The sequence below is a fragment of the Gallus gallus genome, chromosome 28 (assembly GCF_016699485.2).
Source record: "Gallus gallus isolate bGalGal1 chromosome 28, bGalGal1.mat.broiler.GRCg7b, whole genome shotgun sequence".
Taxonomy (NCBI): domain Eukaryota; kingdom Metazoa; phylum Chordata; class Aves; order Galliformes; family Phasianidae; genus Gallus; species Gallus gallus.
Window position 1 is genome coordinate 3,454,505 of NC_052559.1, and position 16,657 is coordinate 3,471,161.

The window sequence follows — 16,657 nt, forward strand, 5'->3', positions numbered from 1 at the left end:
AGCCCTCTCCCTGCAGATCATTCATGGTCTCCTCTTTACCTCGTGCTTTTGCTGAAGGGCTTAATGCTTGTACACTGCAGTTTGTAACTAATTCACTGACCCTGCTACGGCACTTAAAGTGATGAAGTGGATGCAGAATTCTACCTCTGTCCCCTGTTTCCAAGGCAACCATCTTGCCTTCCTTCTCCAGAAGTGTCACACATAATTTGTTCAGTCATAGATACGTTTGCAGGAGTTTGTAGCAAGGAAAGGAAGGCACTTCCAACTCTTGTTAGCAGCACTGCTTGCTGACATGCTGTGCTGCTCCCGACTCCAGATCACCCCAAAGGTTGGGAGCACGAAGCTGCTGGGTGCTGGGCTGTGCTGCATACCTGTGCACTGCAGCCCTGGGCACCTCCTCTGTCTCTCTGGGTTCCTTCTCAGGTGCTGAGTGTGCTCCTTGGCTTCTGTGCCTCACTTGGAGGGGTCTTCCTTAACCGGTACTGTGGTGTATGTACTGCTGGACTCTTCCACCCCTTTACTGTGGTGTCATGCAGGGATCTTTCCTTGTGTTGGCAGTGTGAGCTCTCTTCCTTTCCTTCAAAGGCACCTGGGTCTGTCTCACTTCCCTGTGTTAGGCACATGGGAGGGAGGGAGGCTTTGGTTCTTCTGCCCACGTTTTGCAGATCGGTTTCGTAACGTGGCTGTTTGCTGCGTGAAAGGAAAGTGAGTCTCCATCTGTGCACAGAACACCTCTCCTCTCTCCGTAGGAGTCTGAACTGTAACCTTTGGGTCTTGCATCAGCAAGGGGAGAGCTGCTTCTCTTACCTGCTTGGGTTTTTTTTTTGATGAAACTGATCTGAGGAGCAGAGCACCTCCTTCTGCTCCAGGAGTTGGAGCAGTGGCTGTAGGGGGCCATGCTGTGTGCCTGCTGAGCGGGCCAGCCGTGCAGTTGGCTGCTTCTCATGGTGACCTTTCTGTAAGCGTGGAGCCTTCAGGCAGCAGCACCATGGGAGGTGGCAAAGCTTTCATAGCTGCTCCTCAGTGGCAGGACAGCGATCTGCAGCCCGACATCTGCTTGCAGAGAAGACTGTCCATATCCAAAACAAGCAAACTGAAATATTTGTGGCCTAGAATGGGAAGTGAATTAGCTGTAAGTATTTGGAAGAGGCAGCTGTGCTTACTGATTCTTATTTTAACCTTGCTTATACCAGAACTTGAGAAGAGCGGAGTGATGACTTCTGATATAAAATTCGAGCTGGGAAGCTGCAAAGCAGACAGACTCAATAAGCACTGGTTGACCCAGATCCCTTTTTTCATTCAGCCCTTGACCCTTGTTATCTTAGCTCCCTGTAGATCATAGCAGCTCTGTCTGGATGCTGCTGCTTATCTGGCAGGTTCACAATTAATGCTGTGCTGCTATCCAGAGCCTGTGCTTTGCAGGCATTCTCAACAGGCTTGCAGAGTAGTGAGAGGTGATCTCTATGCTGCTGCTCCCTTTGCTCAGTTTTAAGGCCTGGGAGTGGCTAAAAACAGCCTCACAGGCTGCAGAGGAGCCTGCCTCTTCCAGAGGATGCTCTGTGCAAGCAGTGCTTCTGAGAGCTGCAGAAGCTCATTTTCCCTTAACTGATAAAACAGTAGCCTGCTATAACACCAGGTAAGCTGCTTTGTGTGCTGGTGCAATTGACTCAGAAATCACTGGTAAAATTGTTTGGGAATAAATGATGAAATAAGCGCTCTGTCAGCAGTGCTCTGACCCAGGTTGTGCTCTTGTGTCGGTGAAGGCAGAGTGAGGGAGTGCTCAGTTCCATCCACATCACAGCACTGATGGGAGTGGAGCTGCTCTGTGGCTCAGCCAGTGGTCAGCAGCACCTTGAGCCAGAGCAGGGCATTTCTGGGAGCCCGTGCTCCTCAGCTGAAAAGCAAATCTTCACTAATCACATTTAGTGCTGGTGTAGAGAGCAGCATCTCTTTCCCTGCTGGAAAATTGCTTGCCAGGAAATACTCTGCTACTCCATAAAGAATTGCTTGAGGCTCCTTCCAAGAGGTCTTTGATTTTCTTAGAACTTCAATGAATTTCTCTGCTCACTCTATAGCCTCATTACCATGTATGCATATGCAAGTATTTGAAATCACCTCCCAGAGGATGGGATCATTATGACTGGAGTACAGTGATTCAGGTTTCTGCTGTTAATAAAAACCTATTTTTACTCTTCTGGTAAGTAGGACAGAAGGAAAGAAAGAGGCAGAGCTGAAATGCAGCAAAATAAAAACACTAGCTGCTGGAGATCTGTAGGCTTTTTCCCCTTAAAATATTCCTTCCTTTGGCAGTCATTCTGATCTCATTTCTCCTGTCTATTCCATTCTCCTCGGGTCCCTGGCGTTTAGTTTGGTTCCCTCTAGCTCCAGTGCCCCTGGCAGGAATAGCTGATGGCTGTGCTGGGTGCTCCTGCCAGGCTGGATCAGTGCAGGGAGAGTGTGCTGTCTTGGCAGTCACTTCCTCGATGAAAGCAGTCTCCCAAGGAAAGGAAATCAAATGATCAAATTAGGAGCATTGTGTGCCATGCACATCACTGAGGAAGCCAGCCACAGGATTTGCTAAAACCATTGGCCCAAATCTAGTTATGCTGGTCCTGTTGGCTTCCTGAACTTTCCTTCACTCTTGTAATGCTGCTCTGTGAACCAGAGGTCAAACTTAGCACGTTCTGTCACCTTCCCAAAAGATGCTGCTTTCACCAGGCTGCTGCTGTAGGAACACCAGCGGATCATTGCCTGACTGGGGTGTGCTGATCTCCCAACGACTGGGGGTCAGCCCTCCATGCAGTCTGAGCAGGGAAGGGCCAGATGTGGTTCTGTGCATGACACCAACGTGCTCAGTGACAAACCGCAACAGATTTCCTGTTGGAACTTCACCTACTGAAGTAGGGACTGCCTCACTCTTTGGTACTGCAAAAGGCAAGATGCTGCCTTCCTCCACAACCCAGCCTTATTGCAGAGGAATGCTGGAGGGTCCCAGCTGTGAAGCAGGGCTTTGAGCAAAGGTCCATCCCTCCTCTCAGTCCCACTTGATTCGTTCCGGTACTTAATGCTTTCATTCATCTCCTAACTCCTTCCTTTTGCTGAGTGACTTTGTTAGAATGCCACTTCTACAGGAGGTGAACAGGCAGTGAAATGGTATTTTTAGCTCTCTCTCTGCTTTTGAGGGGTGTTTTCAGTTGATTCCAAGGCAGCACACTTTGGTGGCCTACAGTAGGATATAAGAGCAGGGGGAAAAAAATCTTAAGACTTTCCAGGCTGCCTCCTGCTGTGGAAGACTCTGAGTGTCCCTTTGTGCAGATAAGTGGTGTCCACATAACATTTAGCAAGATGAGCATGAGAGTGCAGTTTATACAATGAGATTGTTTCTTTTCTTGCTCTGCAAGACCAGGCAGAATGAGTCCCAGTGCTCAAATGACATGCAGCCCACAGTGCAGGGGAAGGGGGCTGATGGCAGTGCCCACCAGGAAGCCAGGCTGTGTTGAGGAGATGGTTCTGAACGTGGGAACTGTGGACGTGCCTTGGAAGTTCTCTTTAAACTCCATGTACCTTTGAATTGGGGTGGAATGGGATCGTCCCATACTGCTGAGGATTTCTTTTTTTGCCTTCTGAAAAGTGAAGCTGTCCTGATGAATTTTTCCTCTTGGACTCTTTGCAGTTGGTTTCGTAAGAAACATGCTCAGGCAGAGACTCTGGTGCCCATACCTCCTAGCCCAGAAACAAAGGACAAGTGGAGAAGTATGACGGCGGTGCCTTATCTGGAAGATCTGCATGGCTACAATGAGGACGAAGATGATGACTTGTATGACATTGAAGATGATATCATCTACACTCAGGACTTCACAGTACCAGGTAGGAGAGAATGATGCTGGGATGAGAAGGGCACAAGTGACTCTTCCCTCGTCCATTTAAAGTTCTTTAGGAAAGGCTTTAGGATCTGAATGCATCCTCTTAGCAGTGGAAGAGAGTATTGATTATTAAGTGATGTGAGTGACTCACAGTGAGTGAGCCATGATGCTCTGGATGCTTTGGTCCTTTATTTGATCAGCCAGGATGTCCCTTCCTGTGTGCTGCCCATCTGCTGATTTCCTTCCTTCATCCAGTAATAGCTTGCTCCTGCTGAACTGTTGTTCAAGCACACTTAATTCTCTTGGTTGGCTTTGCTAGACTCGCTGAGTTATTTTGGAGCGCAGCCCTGAAATGACTCAGTGTTCAGAATAGATGGCACATCTGGGAGAGAAGGGTGCTTGTAGCCTTGTGCTGAGCCTTTTTTTTTCTGCTCTAGTCTTGGTAACTCAGTGTCAGAATTGCCCCTTTCTTTATGGGGGACTTCCTGTTGTTTTAAGGTAAGCCAACCAAGTAAGTAGGGAGGGGGTGTGGATTCAGCCGTGTGGTTTTTACAGACTGGTGGTGATCGAGCAGTGTTCTTTCTCTGCCCCCTCTGCACTTGTGAGCAGCAGACTGAAAGCATTTCCGTGTTACCACTGAAGGCAAAGCCTGCTCAGCTTTACAGCTCTCATAGCAGCGGTGCTGATTCACTTCATGACGGTGTGACAGGAGTTATCTGGCTGAGCTTTCCGTGTCATAGGGAAAGCCCTGGTTTCTGTAGCTCAAGGCTAACAATGCTCCTTTAGTTTCTGCCTCAAGGTCTGATTTTACCTGTGCAGGAGTCTCATACCTGAAGGCCCTGCTTTTTCTCTTGTTTTTTTAGTTAGGTGAAAACTTTTTGAAGCGCAAGCACAGAAGAATAAAGTGTTAGGCCTTGAATAACAATAAACCTCATTGTACCCAAAACTCCTTTGGGAATACCCGCAACAACTTTGAGAGAACGCAGATTGTCCCTCTTGGCAGAGCTTTCCAAGGGGAGAAGAGCTGAGACAGCTTAGCTTAGAGCCAGGCTTGCTGGGCCCTGTGCTGGGTGCCACCCCTGGGTCCCAGTCCCAGCAGGGCTCTGCTCAGCTGTGCAGACACATGGCTACGTATGTGGGTCGTAGGTGGAGCCTCCCGAGATGAAGGGAGCCACATCAAAGTGAAGCAGATCTGTTTCCAAGTGCTGATTCACTGGTGACAGCTGGGTAATTTATAACCTTTTCTAATCGAGCTGATGTCCTGCTGCCAGCTGGGTGACCTGCACAGCTCTGTCCTTTGCTCTCTTACATCCCACAGACTTTTCTACTAGAGTGTGACCAGAACTGGACCTTCCCCCTTAGCCCAGTGGAGAATTTATGGAAGGAGACATCCTTTTAAAGATATGATAGGCTCTCAGAAGCACACACTTGGTTGCTAGGGCCTTGCTAAGTACAGAATAGGACTTGCCAGGTGCCTCTGTGTTGTCAGAGGTGACCCATTTCCCTCTGCGAGGGCTCCTGCCAGCAACAGCCCATGTGCAAATGCTCAAGGTGTAAAAAAAAAAAAAATGCCTGGGCTTGAAAAAACCGTAACCAGTATCACTCACAGCCCCATTTTATATTTTAAACTTGATGTTTTCCACCTCTTGAAGCTGGTTCAGAAAGGAAGAAAGGTACAGTTGGTTGGTCTGCCCATAATCTTCCTTGGAGGGCCAGGCTTCCTGGCTGAGAAGCTGCAAGAGCAGATCTGTTGCAGCTTGCAGCCAAAGCCAAGGGCCCACAGGATAGTCTGTTACTGCTTCTTTGGCATCAGCATAGAGAAATAAGCTTGTGCATGTCTCTAACAGTGCCCTGTTGCTTCCCTGTGCATTCCCAGCTGCAGAGGAGGAAGCTGAGGCAGGGCGTAGAGGAGAGAGCGGAGCGCTGGGAAGCCCTGACAAGCTGTGTGCAGGAGGAAGCTGTGCTCCCATTGGAAAAAGGCATAGAAGAGGAGTGAAGGTTAGCCTAGGCCCCGGAGCACTGCCCTCTCAGGCTCCCAGTGACCTGAGCTAATGGCTGGTGCCTTTAACCAAAGGATAGCTGAGAAGGAAAACTCTACGTGACCTACGTTAAAGGCAGCTACTCTGCCTGTGCACCCCAGGCTGCTCCTGCTGACCTGCCCATGGAATCCTGCCTCTTCTCACTCTAGCTGAAGCATTTGGTTTCTCTTTAACTTCTCCAGTAGCTTGTGTTGCTGCTTGGTTTGTACTCTTCGTTGTGATTAAAAAGTGAAAACTTAGGAAGACTTGGAAAATTAGAGTGATTGTACGGTCCGCAAGCTCAGGACAGATCTGAGTGTTCTGGTTGCTGCTGAGTGTCTCTGCCCCACAGCCCTGCAGCTGGGCATTGCACACTGATGTTGATGTGCCACCTCCCTGCTGCTCCTCCTGCTCAGGGAGCCGGGGCTGTGCCCCATGCAGCAGTACCTGCTGTGCAGGAGCCTGGTGCCCACGGCTCTGCTGGGGTGATGTTCCCCCACTTGGGTGCTTCTGACAGTGGGAGATCACCTCTGGAGCAGCCATCATCTGTTACATGCTCCTGATGCAAACAGTGCTATTTAAACCCAAATAAGGGCTGTCACATCAGAAGATGACAGGCAAATTACTGGAAGATGTTTGAAGTTCTCTATGGAGCTTGTGCTGTTTCAAAGGGGTAAGATTGCTGTTCAGTTCAGTAGTGGCCCCATAGACCGATATTTCCCATATTATACAGTGGCTGGGTGGGCTGGACACTGTTTTGTTTCACTTAACTGCAGCACGGTGATGGGTTTTAGCCTTCCAGTTATTTCAAGAGCTGTTCTGCACTGGGAGGCAGTGAAAGCGAGCATCCTCCACCAGCCAGTCTCCAGGCCCTCATCCAGCACTTGCACGTTCCGCTCTCATAGCGATCGTGGACTGAGCTGGATGCTCCCTGACAGGTGGGCTCCTGGGGGACAGCAAGCCCTGCAGTCTGGCTGCAGCCCCGGGGATCCCAATGCAGCAGGAGGAGGGTTTCTCCGGGCTGTATGCTGCGGTGCTGCTCTCTGAGCAGCTGTCACATGGGGTCTTTGGCAGCGTGAACACGTGTGAATTCGTGTTCCCAACCACGGGCAGTGTTTGAGCATGGGATGCAGCCTTCTCCTGCAGAAGAGTCACCTAAGGCCGCTTGCAGAGCTGCTTAGCAGCATTTTTTTTAAAGGGATCTTGGCCAAAACACCACAAAAGGATAATGGGGCTGGTGTAGGCTGCCTGTGGGAGCAGTGGGGTGAGGAGGAGCCCAGCAGGATGCTCTGTGCGGTTCGTACAGCAGGGGCAGCTGGCACAGAGGATACCTTGTCAGTAGTCCTTCCCAAGGCTTCTCCCAGGATCCTTTGACGTTGCTCAGCTCTATCCCAGTGTCACATTTCTAACGGTGACGCTGTATTAAAGTAAAAATAAAGAAGCCAACCCCCTTGTAAGTGATGGGTGAGTTCAGTTGTTCTGCTGGGCAGGCAGCACAGGAGCACGCCTGACTCACAGGAGTGGGTGTTCAGGTGGGGAGGGGAGGAGGAAACCTCATTAAATCTTACGTTCAGAGGAAGAAGGGGCTCTGAGGACACGTCTGTTGTTCTTAAAGGGCTCTTTAAAGATTTATGCGGCTCTGCAGAGCCTTAAACATTCCGTGCCCCTGGTTCAATTGGTGTTAAACATCTCAGCAGAGGGGAGAGCAGTGAGTGCCTCCCCATGGAGCTGCTTAGCAGGGCTGGGAGCGACTGGCTGCTGCTGTGCTGTGTTTGTGTTCAGGTGCTCTGCTCCGCTCCGCTCCCCCCGTGGCAGCTGTGTGGGGGTCTGAGCTTTGTGCCCCCTCCCACAGCAGTGGCTCTGAGGCTGGAAAACAAACCCTGGTGTTGGGGAGGTGCGTTTCTCACGGCGCATCCCTGCGTGTGCGTCTGACAAACGCGGTGATTCAAAAAGCTCTCCGCGGTTTTATTTTGGAACCTTTTCTGTGCCTGAATGAGCAGGACGGAGCCATTAAGAGCTGTGAGAGGCAGCAGGGATGCGCGTGCTCACCACCTCTCGGCCCTCCTCTCCTCTTATTTTTAGCCCTGGGCTGATGATGGTCGGTAGGATGTGGCTGCTCACGCACGCAGCGCTGGCCACGGCTTCCGCGGGGGCAGGCAGTTGCCAAGATTTCATCCTATGCTGAATTGTTATTTTCATTAATTTGAACGTCAGCAACTGTCAGTGGTGAAGGAGGTAAAATTAGCCTGCAGCTCGCCCTCCCTCCTCAGCATCCATCACAGCCTCCTGGGATTGTTCTTTTCGCCGGGAGGAAGGGATAGGCGCACAAAAGAGAAATGAACTGTTGGGATGTTTCCCCCCCCCCCCCCCAGTCAGAAACGTTCATTGCTTTGGTCAGAGCCCGGCCAAGGGAGGGGAAGGAGAAGTGCTCGGCTGTGCTCTGCGGGTGGCTGCTGGGGTCTCTGCTGTGGCACCCAACCCCCACCTGGCACTGTGGGGCTGTGCCAGCACTGCTTCTCGTGGGTGCTGGGCTGGGGCTTTGGATCCCTACAGCTTTCTGGGGCTGCGGTGGGTGCTGAAGACGACTCTGAACCAAGAGACCTCCGTGTTGGCCCCTCTTGTTTCTGCATGACTTCCACCCACAGAGGAGGAGGATGCGCTGCCCTATGGGGAGCAGGAAGGAGCAGAGCCTGGGGGCACACAGCAGGCAGAGGGCACCCCCAGCCCCTCCCAGTGCCCCCTCTGCCCCATGCCGGGGGGTGAGCGGTGGCGCACGGAGCTGATGTTGCGCTCGGCCTTGGAGGAGAAAGGATGGAGCATCCTTTAAAGAAAATTATACATAATCATCTTACAGCTCTCGCTTCCACTCAAACCTCTGAGTCATAACTGAAGGGCCCTGGAGCGTGACGTTCCTGGGTGGAAGGAAATTGCCGTGGCTGGATCCGGTGTGGGGGAGCAGGGGGACCTGATGAACCCTCCATCAGCCCCAGGGGGCTGCAGTGCAATGGGAGTGTGGCGATGCCCCTCCTGCCCCAGGCAGAGACCCTCTGTCACTCCCCAGGTGTGGGGACGTGACTGGAGCCTGCACCAGCTGCAACAGCACAGGGACACCTCTCCTGGGGGCTCTGTGCCCCTGGTGCTGAGTCACTGAGCTGGGCAGATGGAGAGGGCAGCTCTGGGGCGGGTGAAGCAAACCGACCCCATTTGGGTGTCCCTTGCAGGGCACAGGGCTGTGCCTGATCCCTGCAGCAGGACAGTGCCCTTCTGCAGGTGGAGCAGTGTGAAACCTGCTCACCCTTTGCCTTCGGTTTCCTCCTCCTCTGTTCTGAGTGATGGAGAGCACAAGGTGGCCACGGTGCTCCGTGCTGCCACAGCCTCACGCTGCCTTCCCTTGCAGGACAGGTGCCTGAGGAGGAGGCAGGGCAGAACGGGCAGAGCCGTGGCCGGGGGCTGCCCAAGGCCATCTGCATGAACGGGACGGAGCCGGGACAGCTGAGCACCAAATCCAAGGCGGAGCGCCGGGCCAGCGCCTCCTCCAACCCCTCGCGCAAGGCCTGCTCGGCCAGCAGCAAGATCCGCAAGCTCTCCACCTGCAAGCAGCAGTGAGCCGGGAGCACCGCGCTCTGCACAGGTATGGGTCGGGGTGGGGGGATCAGAGGGTGAACCCCCTCTATGCTGCCAGCATCACTGCCTGGTGCTCTGCAGTGTGGGGAGGTGCAGAACCCCCCCCCGTGCCAATGGGGGCCCTGCAGTGTTCCTGCACGTGGCTCTGCTCTGTCCTCGCCCCCCACGCTGCTGTCAGCCCCCCTTCTCCTGAGCCACGCTGTGGCTGTGCCGTGGCACCCCCTCTCCTGGCACCGGGACCCCCCATTCTCCACCACACTGCTCCCAGCATTGCCACCCTCCTGCAGGCAGGGAGCAAAGCTGTGGTGCACAGAGGCTGTAGCAGAGCACTGGGCCTCTCCTGGGGAGGCTCCAGGGGTCTCCCCTGCTCCGGGGGCAGCTGCAGGACTGTGCTGGCCACGGCTGTGCCCAGACCCCCCCCCACACACACCTTGCTCTGATGCTCAGGGATGCTGAGCCCTCCCCACTCCCCCCTCATCCTTCCGGCTCCCTCCGCAGCCCCATCCCTCCCTTCCCACCCCTCATTCATAAATGAGGCAGCGATGAGTCAACGCTCAGTGCTCATCCACCCCCGGCCTCACGCTCACTCTCGTCACCGGCGCTCCGTGGGGCTGAGGCTGTGTTATCTGTTTGGATCACGACCAGCTTTGTGGTGTGAAAAAAAAGCCAGAAATAAAAGCCCATTCCTCCCCCTGCAGCTGTCAGACCCGCACTCGGCTTTAATCTTTAATTCATGGATAGGAGTGAGTCACCTGTGTGGGGAGGCACTGCGCTGCCAGCGGATGGATGCCTCTGCTTGGGGCTCCCCGGGGAGCTGCTGCTCTGCTGCCCCATAGCTGCTGGCTGCCCCCCGGCTGCTCGTTGCCCTTTGTTCGGGGCTCAGCCCTCTGCCTGGGGGGGTCCCAGTGTGGCTGGGGCTCCTACTTATATAGGGGGGGGGGGGAGGCACTCCCAGGCCGGTGGAGATGCTGCCCTCCAGTCGGTGCCATAAAACCTCTGAGAGCAGAAAGCAGCTGCGGCTCCTGGATGTGAATGAGGTCTGTGGGGTGTTGGTGTAGGTGTGTGCCTACTCCAACAGTGGGGCTGCGTTTTCCCTTTGGGTTCAGCAGGCCGTGGGGGCACGCTGAGCCATCCTGACCCCTCTCTCCCATTCTCCCGCAGCGTCCCAGCATCCTCCCCCCGCTCAGCGTCTCCTGGGGGCAGCCTGTGCTCGCAGCCCACCGCCCGAGGACCCCCACCAAGGAACCCTCCCTGCCCCCCACAGCCCCTCCCTACGGACAGCGCCCGGAGCCCAGCGCTGCGGGGAGCCCCCACAGCCCACCGGGGATGGAGGACCCCGGCTGGGGGGGGTGGGGGAGGGCCGCCCTCCTCCCCATCACTCTTTGCCAATCAAGACACTGATTCCCTTTTTAATTTCACAATGGAAGGGTGGGATGAGGGGGGCCGGGGGGTTCCCCCCCCCCTGCCCTGGCTGTGTAGAAGTCGTGCAAAGCCATTGCCGTGCACTTTATGTTTTAGACTACTGTTATATATTATATATTTTCCTCTTTTTTTGTTGTTGTTGTTGTTTGTTTTTGTTTTTGTTTTTTTTTTCCGTTTATATTTGCGGTATATTTAGAGATTCCTACACATCGTGATGTGTTTAAAATAAACCAGATGAGGAAAACAACAACAAAAAAAACCAACCCAGGTATTACGACAAAGCAAAACTCTATTAAACCTGCATGCTGTAAAGGGCTCGGAAAAGGGAATGGGTGCATTCAGCGTCTTTTTTTTGTTTTTTTCCTTTTTTTTTTTCCTTTTTTTTTCTTTTTTTTTAAGAAAAAAAAAATAAAGTGAAAAGCGAGAGGTGGGCTCCTGTCCTTCCTCTGCTCCTGGGGGGGTCCCGGGGGGGGGGGGGGGGGGGGGGGGGGTTGGAACGGAACGGGAGACCCCGCACGGTGAGAACGGCGCTCGCAGCACTCGCAGCCTTTGCTTTTGGTTTTGGTGGTTTTCTTTTCCTTCATTGATAGACTTAAAAACGCGGGGTTGGAGGTGGTGCTTCGGGCAGAGGCTCTGCAGAGGGGAAGGCGCGGCCCGACCTCTGTGCTCGCATGCAATGGGGGGCACCGCCGCCGCCCCCCCTTCAATCCCCACCCCCCACCCCCCCCGGTACCGCCGCGTGGGCCGATGTGGGGCTGTTCGGTCCTTCTCCGTTCGCCACCCGTCCTCGGGAACGCAAACACCCAAAAAACCCCATCCCTCCGTCCAAAGCCAACCCGCCCGCGCGAACCGAGACGTCGCCTTCCTCGACGGGGAGAGGGTGGGGGGGAGGGGGCGGCCCCCACCTCACGGCCGCTCTGCCCCGCGGGCCGCCCCCCGCTCCCGGGCCGGGTGCCGGCGCCGGGCACAGCGCCGTTATTGCTCGTAGGAACCGCCGCGGGTGCGGAACGGTCCCCTCCGCGCCGCCCCCCGCCGTACCGGCGCGACGCCGCCCCGCGGTGAGGCTCAGCCCCCCGCACAACGCGCGGACCCGCACCGCGTGCGCCCTACGCGGGGCTGCGGTCGGGGGGCGCGTCGCCGGCAGTTACGGCCACCGCGCTCTCCGTCTCCGCCCGCAGCCCCTCCGCCTCCCTCCGCAGATGCCCGTACAGCCGCTCCTCGATGCCTCCCGTTATCTTGTCCAGCAGCTCCGCGCCGGGCCGCGGCCCCACGCACCGCCCGGGTCCGGGGCACTCCTCCCCGCCGCCGCGCTCGGGCCCGGCCCGGTGCTCCTCTCCGGGCTCCTCCACGATCACCTGAATGTCGGCTTCGGGCAGCGGAGCGGCGCCGCCGTCCGCCTCGGCCGCCTCTTCGTCCCCGGCGCTGACGATGCGGGGCAGCGGGCCGTGGAAGCGGCCGTCCAGCGGGGAGTTGGCGCTGTCCCCGCGGCGCAGAGGGGTGCGGTGCCGCTCCAGCGCGGGGTATCGCACCCCCGGGTCGCTGTACTGCTTGGCGTGCTGCCACTGCTTGCGGAGGTGCGTGCGGGAGCGGTGCTTTCCGCGCGGCGGGGACTCGTCGAACTGCGGGTCGTGCCGCACGAAGGCGTTGAACAGCGCGTCCGTCTTCTCGTCGATGCTGTAATCCCTCCGCGGCGACGGCGCGTCCCGACCCGTCAGCATCTGCCCGTACGGGGACCACGCCAGGGGGCTGTGGGTGCGCGCCGGGCCGCCCCCCGCCCACCGCTCCGCGCCGCGCTTCGTCCTCCTCGTCCTCCTCCTCGTCCTCCTCCTCCTCGTCGGGCTCGCGGCCCTCGAAGCTCTCGAAGATGGTGCCCTTCCGCCCGGCGCTGGTGAAGCAGATCCGTTTCTCCGACGCCGTTTGGTCCGCGGGCGGCCCCTCCTCGCCCCCCCGGCCCGGCGCCTCGATGGAGGCGTAGCCGCTGTCCATCTGCAGCAGCTTGCGCGTGCCGGGCTCCGACTCCTCCGCCTTGGGCCGGGCCCAGAGCTTCTCGTCGGGGCCTTCGGCCTCGTCCAGGGAGGAGGAGGGGCACGGGGCCGCGCCGCCCGACGAGACGCTGTCCGCGCCGTCGCTGCGCACCGAGTCCTGGTCGTTGCTGCGCTCGGACGCGGCGTACAGCTCCAGCGAGGCGCGGAGGCTCCAGATGTCGTGGCCGACGCTGCGCTGCTCCGGGGCCGCCGCCTCGCTGGGGCCGTCCTCGCCCGGCTCTAACCTGCGGGGGGGGCGGCGGGGTCACGGCGGGGACGGCCCCCATGGCTGCGCTGCGGACCCCACCGTGCGGACCCCGGCGCCCACCCGAACCCGTCGCCCCCTAAAGGTGGGACCCCCCCCCCCCCCACCGCCATGCACGGATCCCCGCCTCCATCCCCATCCCCTCTATCTACTGAAAAATACCTGCCGAGAGAGGGAGGGGGGCTGCTGGGGGAGGGCAGGAAGGGGCCGCCCGCGGGGTGGAAGGCGACGTCGTCGGTGTGGGCGATGTATTGGATGATGTCGGTCTGGTGGGGGTCACGGTCCTCCTGGTCCATGCTCTCGCTGGCCGCACGCTGCCGCTGGAACTGGCGGCGCTTGGGGGACCCTGCGGGGGTGCGGGGGTGGGGGGGGGGAACAGTCGCATCCTTGCAGAGGGGCACAGCCCCCCCCCCCAGCCTCCCCGGCCCCCACCTCTGGTGTCCAGGCTGGATGCCCGCTGGGTGCTCTCCAGCTTCCACTTCTTGATCCTGAAGTAGGGACTGGCCCCGTCCAGGCTGGCGTGCCGGCGCAGGCGGGTGAAGAACTGCAGCACCGGGCCCTGCGTGGGGGCCGGGGGGGCTTCCCCAGGGCTGGCACTGCCCACCATGGGCCCCTTCCCAGTGCGGGGCGCTGCGGTGAACTGAAGGTGTGGGGGGGTCGTGAGTGGTGGCTCAGCCCCGGGAGCAGCCATGCACAGCCCCGGCCCCCCCCCCGGCCCCACACTCACCGAAGGGCCCTCCCCGGAGTCGGAGGAGGTGGCGGGGCTCCCTCCCGCCGTGGAGTTGTAGGTGTCTCCAGGCAGTGCTGAGCTGGGGCACACGGCATGGCCAGGCTGCGGCACGGCCCCCCCAGGGGGCTGCAAGCAGAGCGCATCAGGGGCTGCACAGAGCTCTGCGCCCGCAGCCCCATCCCCGTGCCACCCTTCAGCCCCCCCCCCCATTATGCCCACCCCCCGGTGCCCACCTGGAAGATGGCGAGGCCGGGTTTGGGGGGGGGCCGGCGGGGGGTCATGGCCAGGCTGTTCTCGCTGGACTCACACTCATGGATGGTGACGATCTTAAGGGCGGGTGGGGGCAGATGCAGGTGCGTCAGGCGGGCGTTCTTCAGGTGGTGGAAATCCCCCTCTGTCAGTGTGTACCTGAGGGGCACAGCGGGTCAGGGGGCGGCCCCACAACCTGCAGCCCCCCCCCCCCGACCCCCAACCCTCACCTCCGCCCCTTCTCCTGGGTCTTCTTGCCCTGCTCATACAGCGCAGCCTCGTTGAAGGAGACGCGGCGCGCGCTGGAGGAGCTGGAGGACAGGAACCTCTCGCTCTCTGCATCGCGGTAGCTGGAGGCCGACAGGCACTCGGGGTCCTCCACTTTGATAGTGATATCTACGGGGAGGAAAGGGAGGGGTCAGCCAACAGCCCCCCCCGCGGCGGCACAGCTCATGAACTCACCGCACCGCTGCATGGCGGCTGCTGGGACAGAGGCCGGAGGACGCACAGAGCCCATCAGCACCAAGAATAGGGGGCAGCCCAGGACCCGCTTCCCCCATCCCCCCCCCCCCAGGAAGCAGCATCGCAGGTGGGCAGTGATCCCCAACGCTCACCCTGGGCCGGCTGCGAGTCATCCAGGTATGTAGTGGTGGTTTTCTCGGGGTCATCGCTGGCTCTGCGGGGGGACGGACGGTCAGAGCAGCCCCGCGCCATAGCGAACCGCAGCAGCACCACGCGGTGCCACCAACCCTGGGGACACAGCACGGCCCGTCCCACCCACCTGGAGTGGCGGCGGTCGGCCTCGCAGCAGCGGCGGCACACGATCAGGATTCCCGACAGCAGCACCAGCGTTCCCCCAATGAAGATGGAGAGCAGAGCGAGCAGCAGCACGTAGCCATCCTGGGGGGACACCTCGCCGGGCAGCGCCTGCGTGGGGCAGGGAGGGGTGAGATGCTGTGTGGGGGGATGTGTGCTTTTTAATTTGGGGGGGGGGGGCTCCTCCGGAGGCTGCTGCCGTGCTGCTCCCCTGAGACGTGCACTCCCCCGCCGCCCCCGGGCCTGCTGCTGCCTTCACCACGGCAACCGCAGCCCGGGGAGGGGGGGGGGCTGAGCAGCACACCCAGAGGGAATGGGGATGGGACCCCCCGCGCTCAGCCCCACAGCTCCGCGTGTCCGCGGCGGCTGAGTGGGGCAGAGGAGGGGCTGCCAGCTGGGTGATGGCCGAGGGAAGGATGCTGCCGTGCCCATCCCGGTACCCGGCGCTACAGCCGCGTCCTGAGCTCCCACCCCATTCCCACCGCTGCGCTCAGACCCCATCCCCGTCCCCGGCGCTGCTCACCGTGCTGCTCTCTGTCGCGTTGTCCCACGGGGTCGGGTCATCGTTCATGGTCCGATCCAACCCGGGTACGTCCTGGGCCGGTGCGAGACAAAGGGGGAGCGGGGTGGGGCCGGGGGCGGTGGTACCGGGAGGGGGTCCTGCCCGGCCCGGCCCTGCCCGGCACCGCGGAGCTGAGGGAGGGACCGAGGGGAGGGCCCGGGATAAGGGATGGAGGAGGGAGTGGTCGGGGCTGGAGCGGGAGGGAGGGGCGGGGGTGGGGCCGGGGGGGCGGTGGGTGCCCCGAGCGCTGTGACAGCGCCTGAGTCAGCGGGGGCGGATGGACAGACGGACGAGCGGGTCCCGGCCCTGCGGCGGTGCGGACCCCGCAGCCCTCGGAACAGCGCTGAGCCCCCCCCGGGGGCCGCGTGTCCGCCGCCCCCGTCCGCGCGTTCCTCACCCGGGGGCTGCGCTGCGGACGGGGGGGGGGGGGGTGGAGGGGGGGCGCGGCAAAGCGCCCGAAATGGGGTCAGGGAAAAATGTGAATGAAGCGGGGAGGGGTTGGCGGCGGGGGGGGAGGGGGGCGATCCGGCCCCGATGGGCACCGGGGGGCGGGGAGAGCCCCGATCCCGCCCGGCCCCGGGCAGCCCCCAGCGGGGAGGGGTGGGCACCGCGGGGTGGGGAGGGGGGGGGGGGGGCGCACCGCGGGGACCCCCTGCCCGGGGCGAGAGGGGAACGCCGCCGCCGATCGGCGATGATGGAGGAATTCCGTCTCCATGGCGACCCGGCGGGAACAGCGCGGCCATTGTCTGCGCCCGGGGACGGTCCCCGCGCTGCCCTCGCGATGCCCCCCCCCCAAAACCCCCCCCCGGGGTCCGGGCCCGGCGGGCGGATCTGCCCGGGGAGCGGAGCTGCGGGGCAGGGAGGGGGCCGGGATGCGGGCTGCGGTGCGGGAGGGATGCGCGCGGCGCCGGTGACAGCAGCCCCGGAGCACCCGGCGCCGCCGAGCGCAGCAGTGCGGGGCGCGCTCCCGTCGGTCGGGCCGGCTCCGGCTGTCGCGATAGGCGCTGTCGCGATAGCGGCGGGAGCGAGGCACTCACCTACAGCCGGGGCTCCATCGCCGCCGCCGCGCTCGGTGCGGTTCGGG

The 16,657-nt window shown here is 59.6% G+C and overlaps 2 protein-coding genes across 3 annotated transcripts in view; one reads left to right on the top strand and one right to left on the bottom strand.

The window, feature by feature from the left end:
• Nucleotides 1-10,759, top strand: part of STK11 (serine/threonine kinase 11) — a 35,114-nt gene extending 24,355 nt beyond the window's left edge. The window contains 3 exon segments of one of the 2 annotated variants that reach the window (NM_001045833.1): nucleotides 3,674-3,867; nucleotides 9,279-9,512; nucleotides 10,667-10,759. In NM_001045833.1, the coding sequence (NP_001039298.1) occupies nucleotides 3,674-3,867; nucleotides 9,279-9,487 (403 nt within the window). In that variant the 3' untranslated portion in view covers nucleotides 9,488-9,512; nucleotides 10,667-10,759. 2 annotated transcript variants of the gene reach the window in all.
• Nucleotides 10,760-11,196: 437 nt separating this feature from the next.
• On the bottom strand, nucleotides 11,197-16,644 carry CBARP (CACN beta subunit associated regulatory protein). Its single transcript, XM_040653597.2, has 11 exons — nucleotides 16,611-16,644; nucleotides 15,535-15,606; nucleotides 14,977-15,122; nucleotides 14,810-14,871; nucleotides 14,426-14,591; nucleotides 14,180-14,354; nucleotides 13,944-14,072; nucleotides 13,649-13,856; nucleotides 13,379-13,562; nucleotides 12,686-13,196; nucleotides 11,197-12,645 (listed from the first exon to the last, which is right to left on the bottom strand). Exons 2-11 carry the CDS (start codon nucleotides 15,580-15,582, stop codon nucleotides 12,034-12,036), a joined length of 2,241 nt encoding a protein of 746 aa, XP_040509531.1. The 5' UTR covers nucleotides 15,583-15,606; nucleotides 16,611-16,644; the 3' UTR covers nucleotides 11,197-12,033.
• Between the last annotated feature and the right edge of the window lie 13 nt (nucleotides 16,645-16,657).

Excerpts from the sequence above, each read along its gene's own strand:
- CBARP (XM_040653597.2), bottom strand. The coding sequence starts at position 15,582 with ATGAACGATGACCCGACCCCGTGGGACAACGCGACAGAGAGCAGCACG. Across the intron at positions 14,592-14,809 it reads TGACTCGCAGCCGGCCCAGG|ATATCACTATCAAAGTGGAG; the intron begins GTGAGCGTTGGG and ends TCCTCCCCGTAG. Across the intron at positions 13,197-13,378 it reads CCCCCTCCCTCTCTCGGCAG|GTTAGAGCCGGGCGAGGACG; the intron begins GTATTTTTCAGT and ends CCCCCCCCGCAG.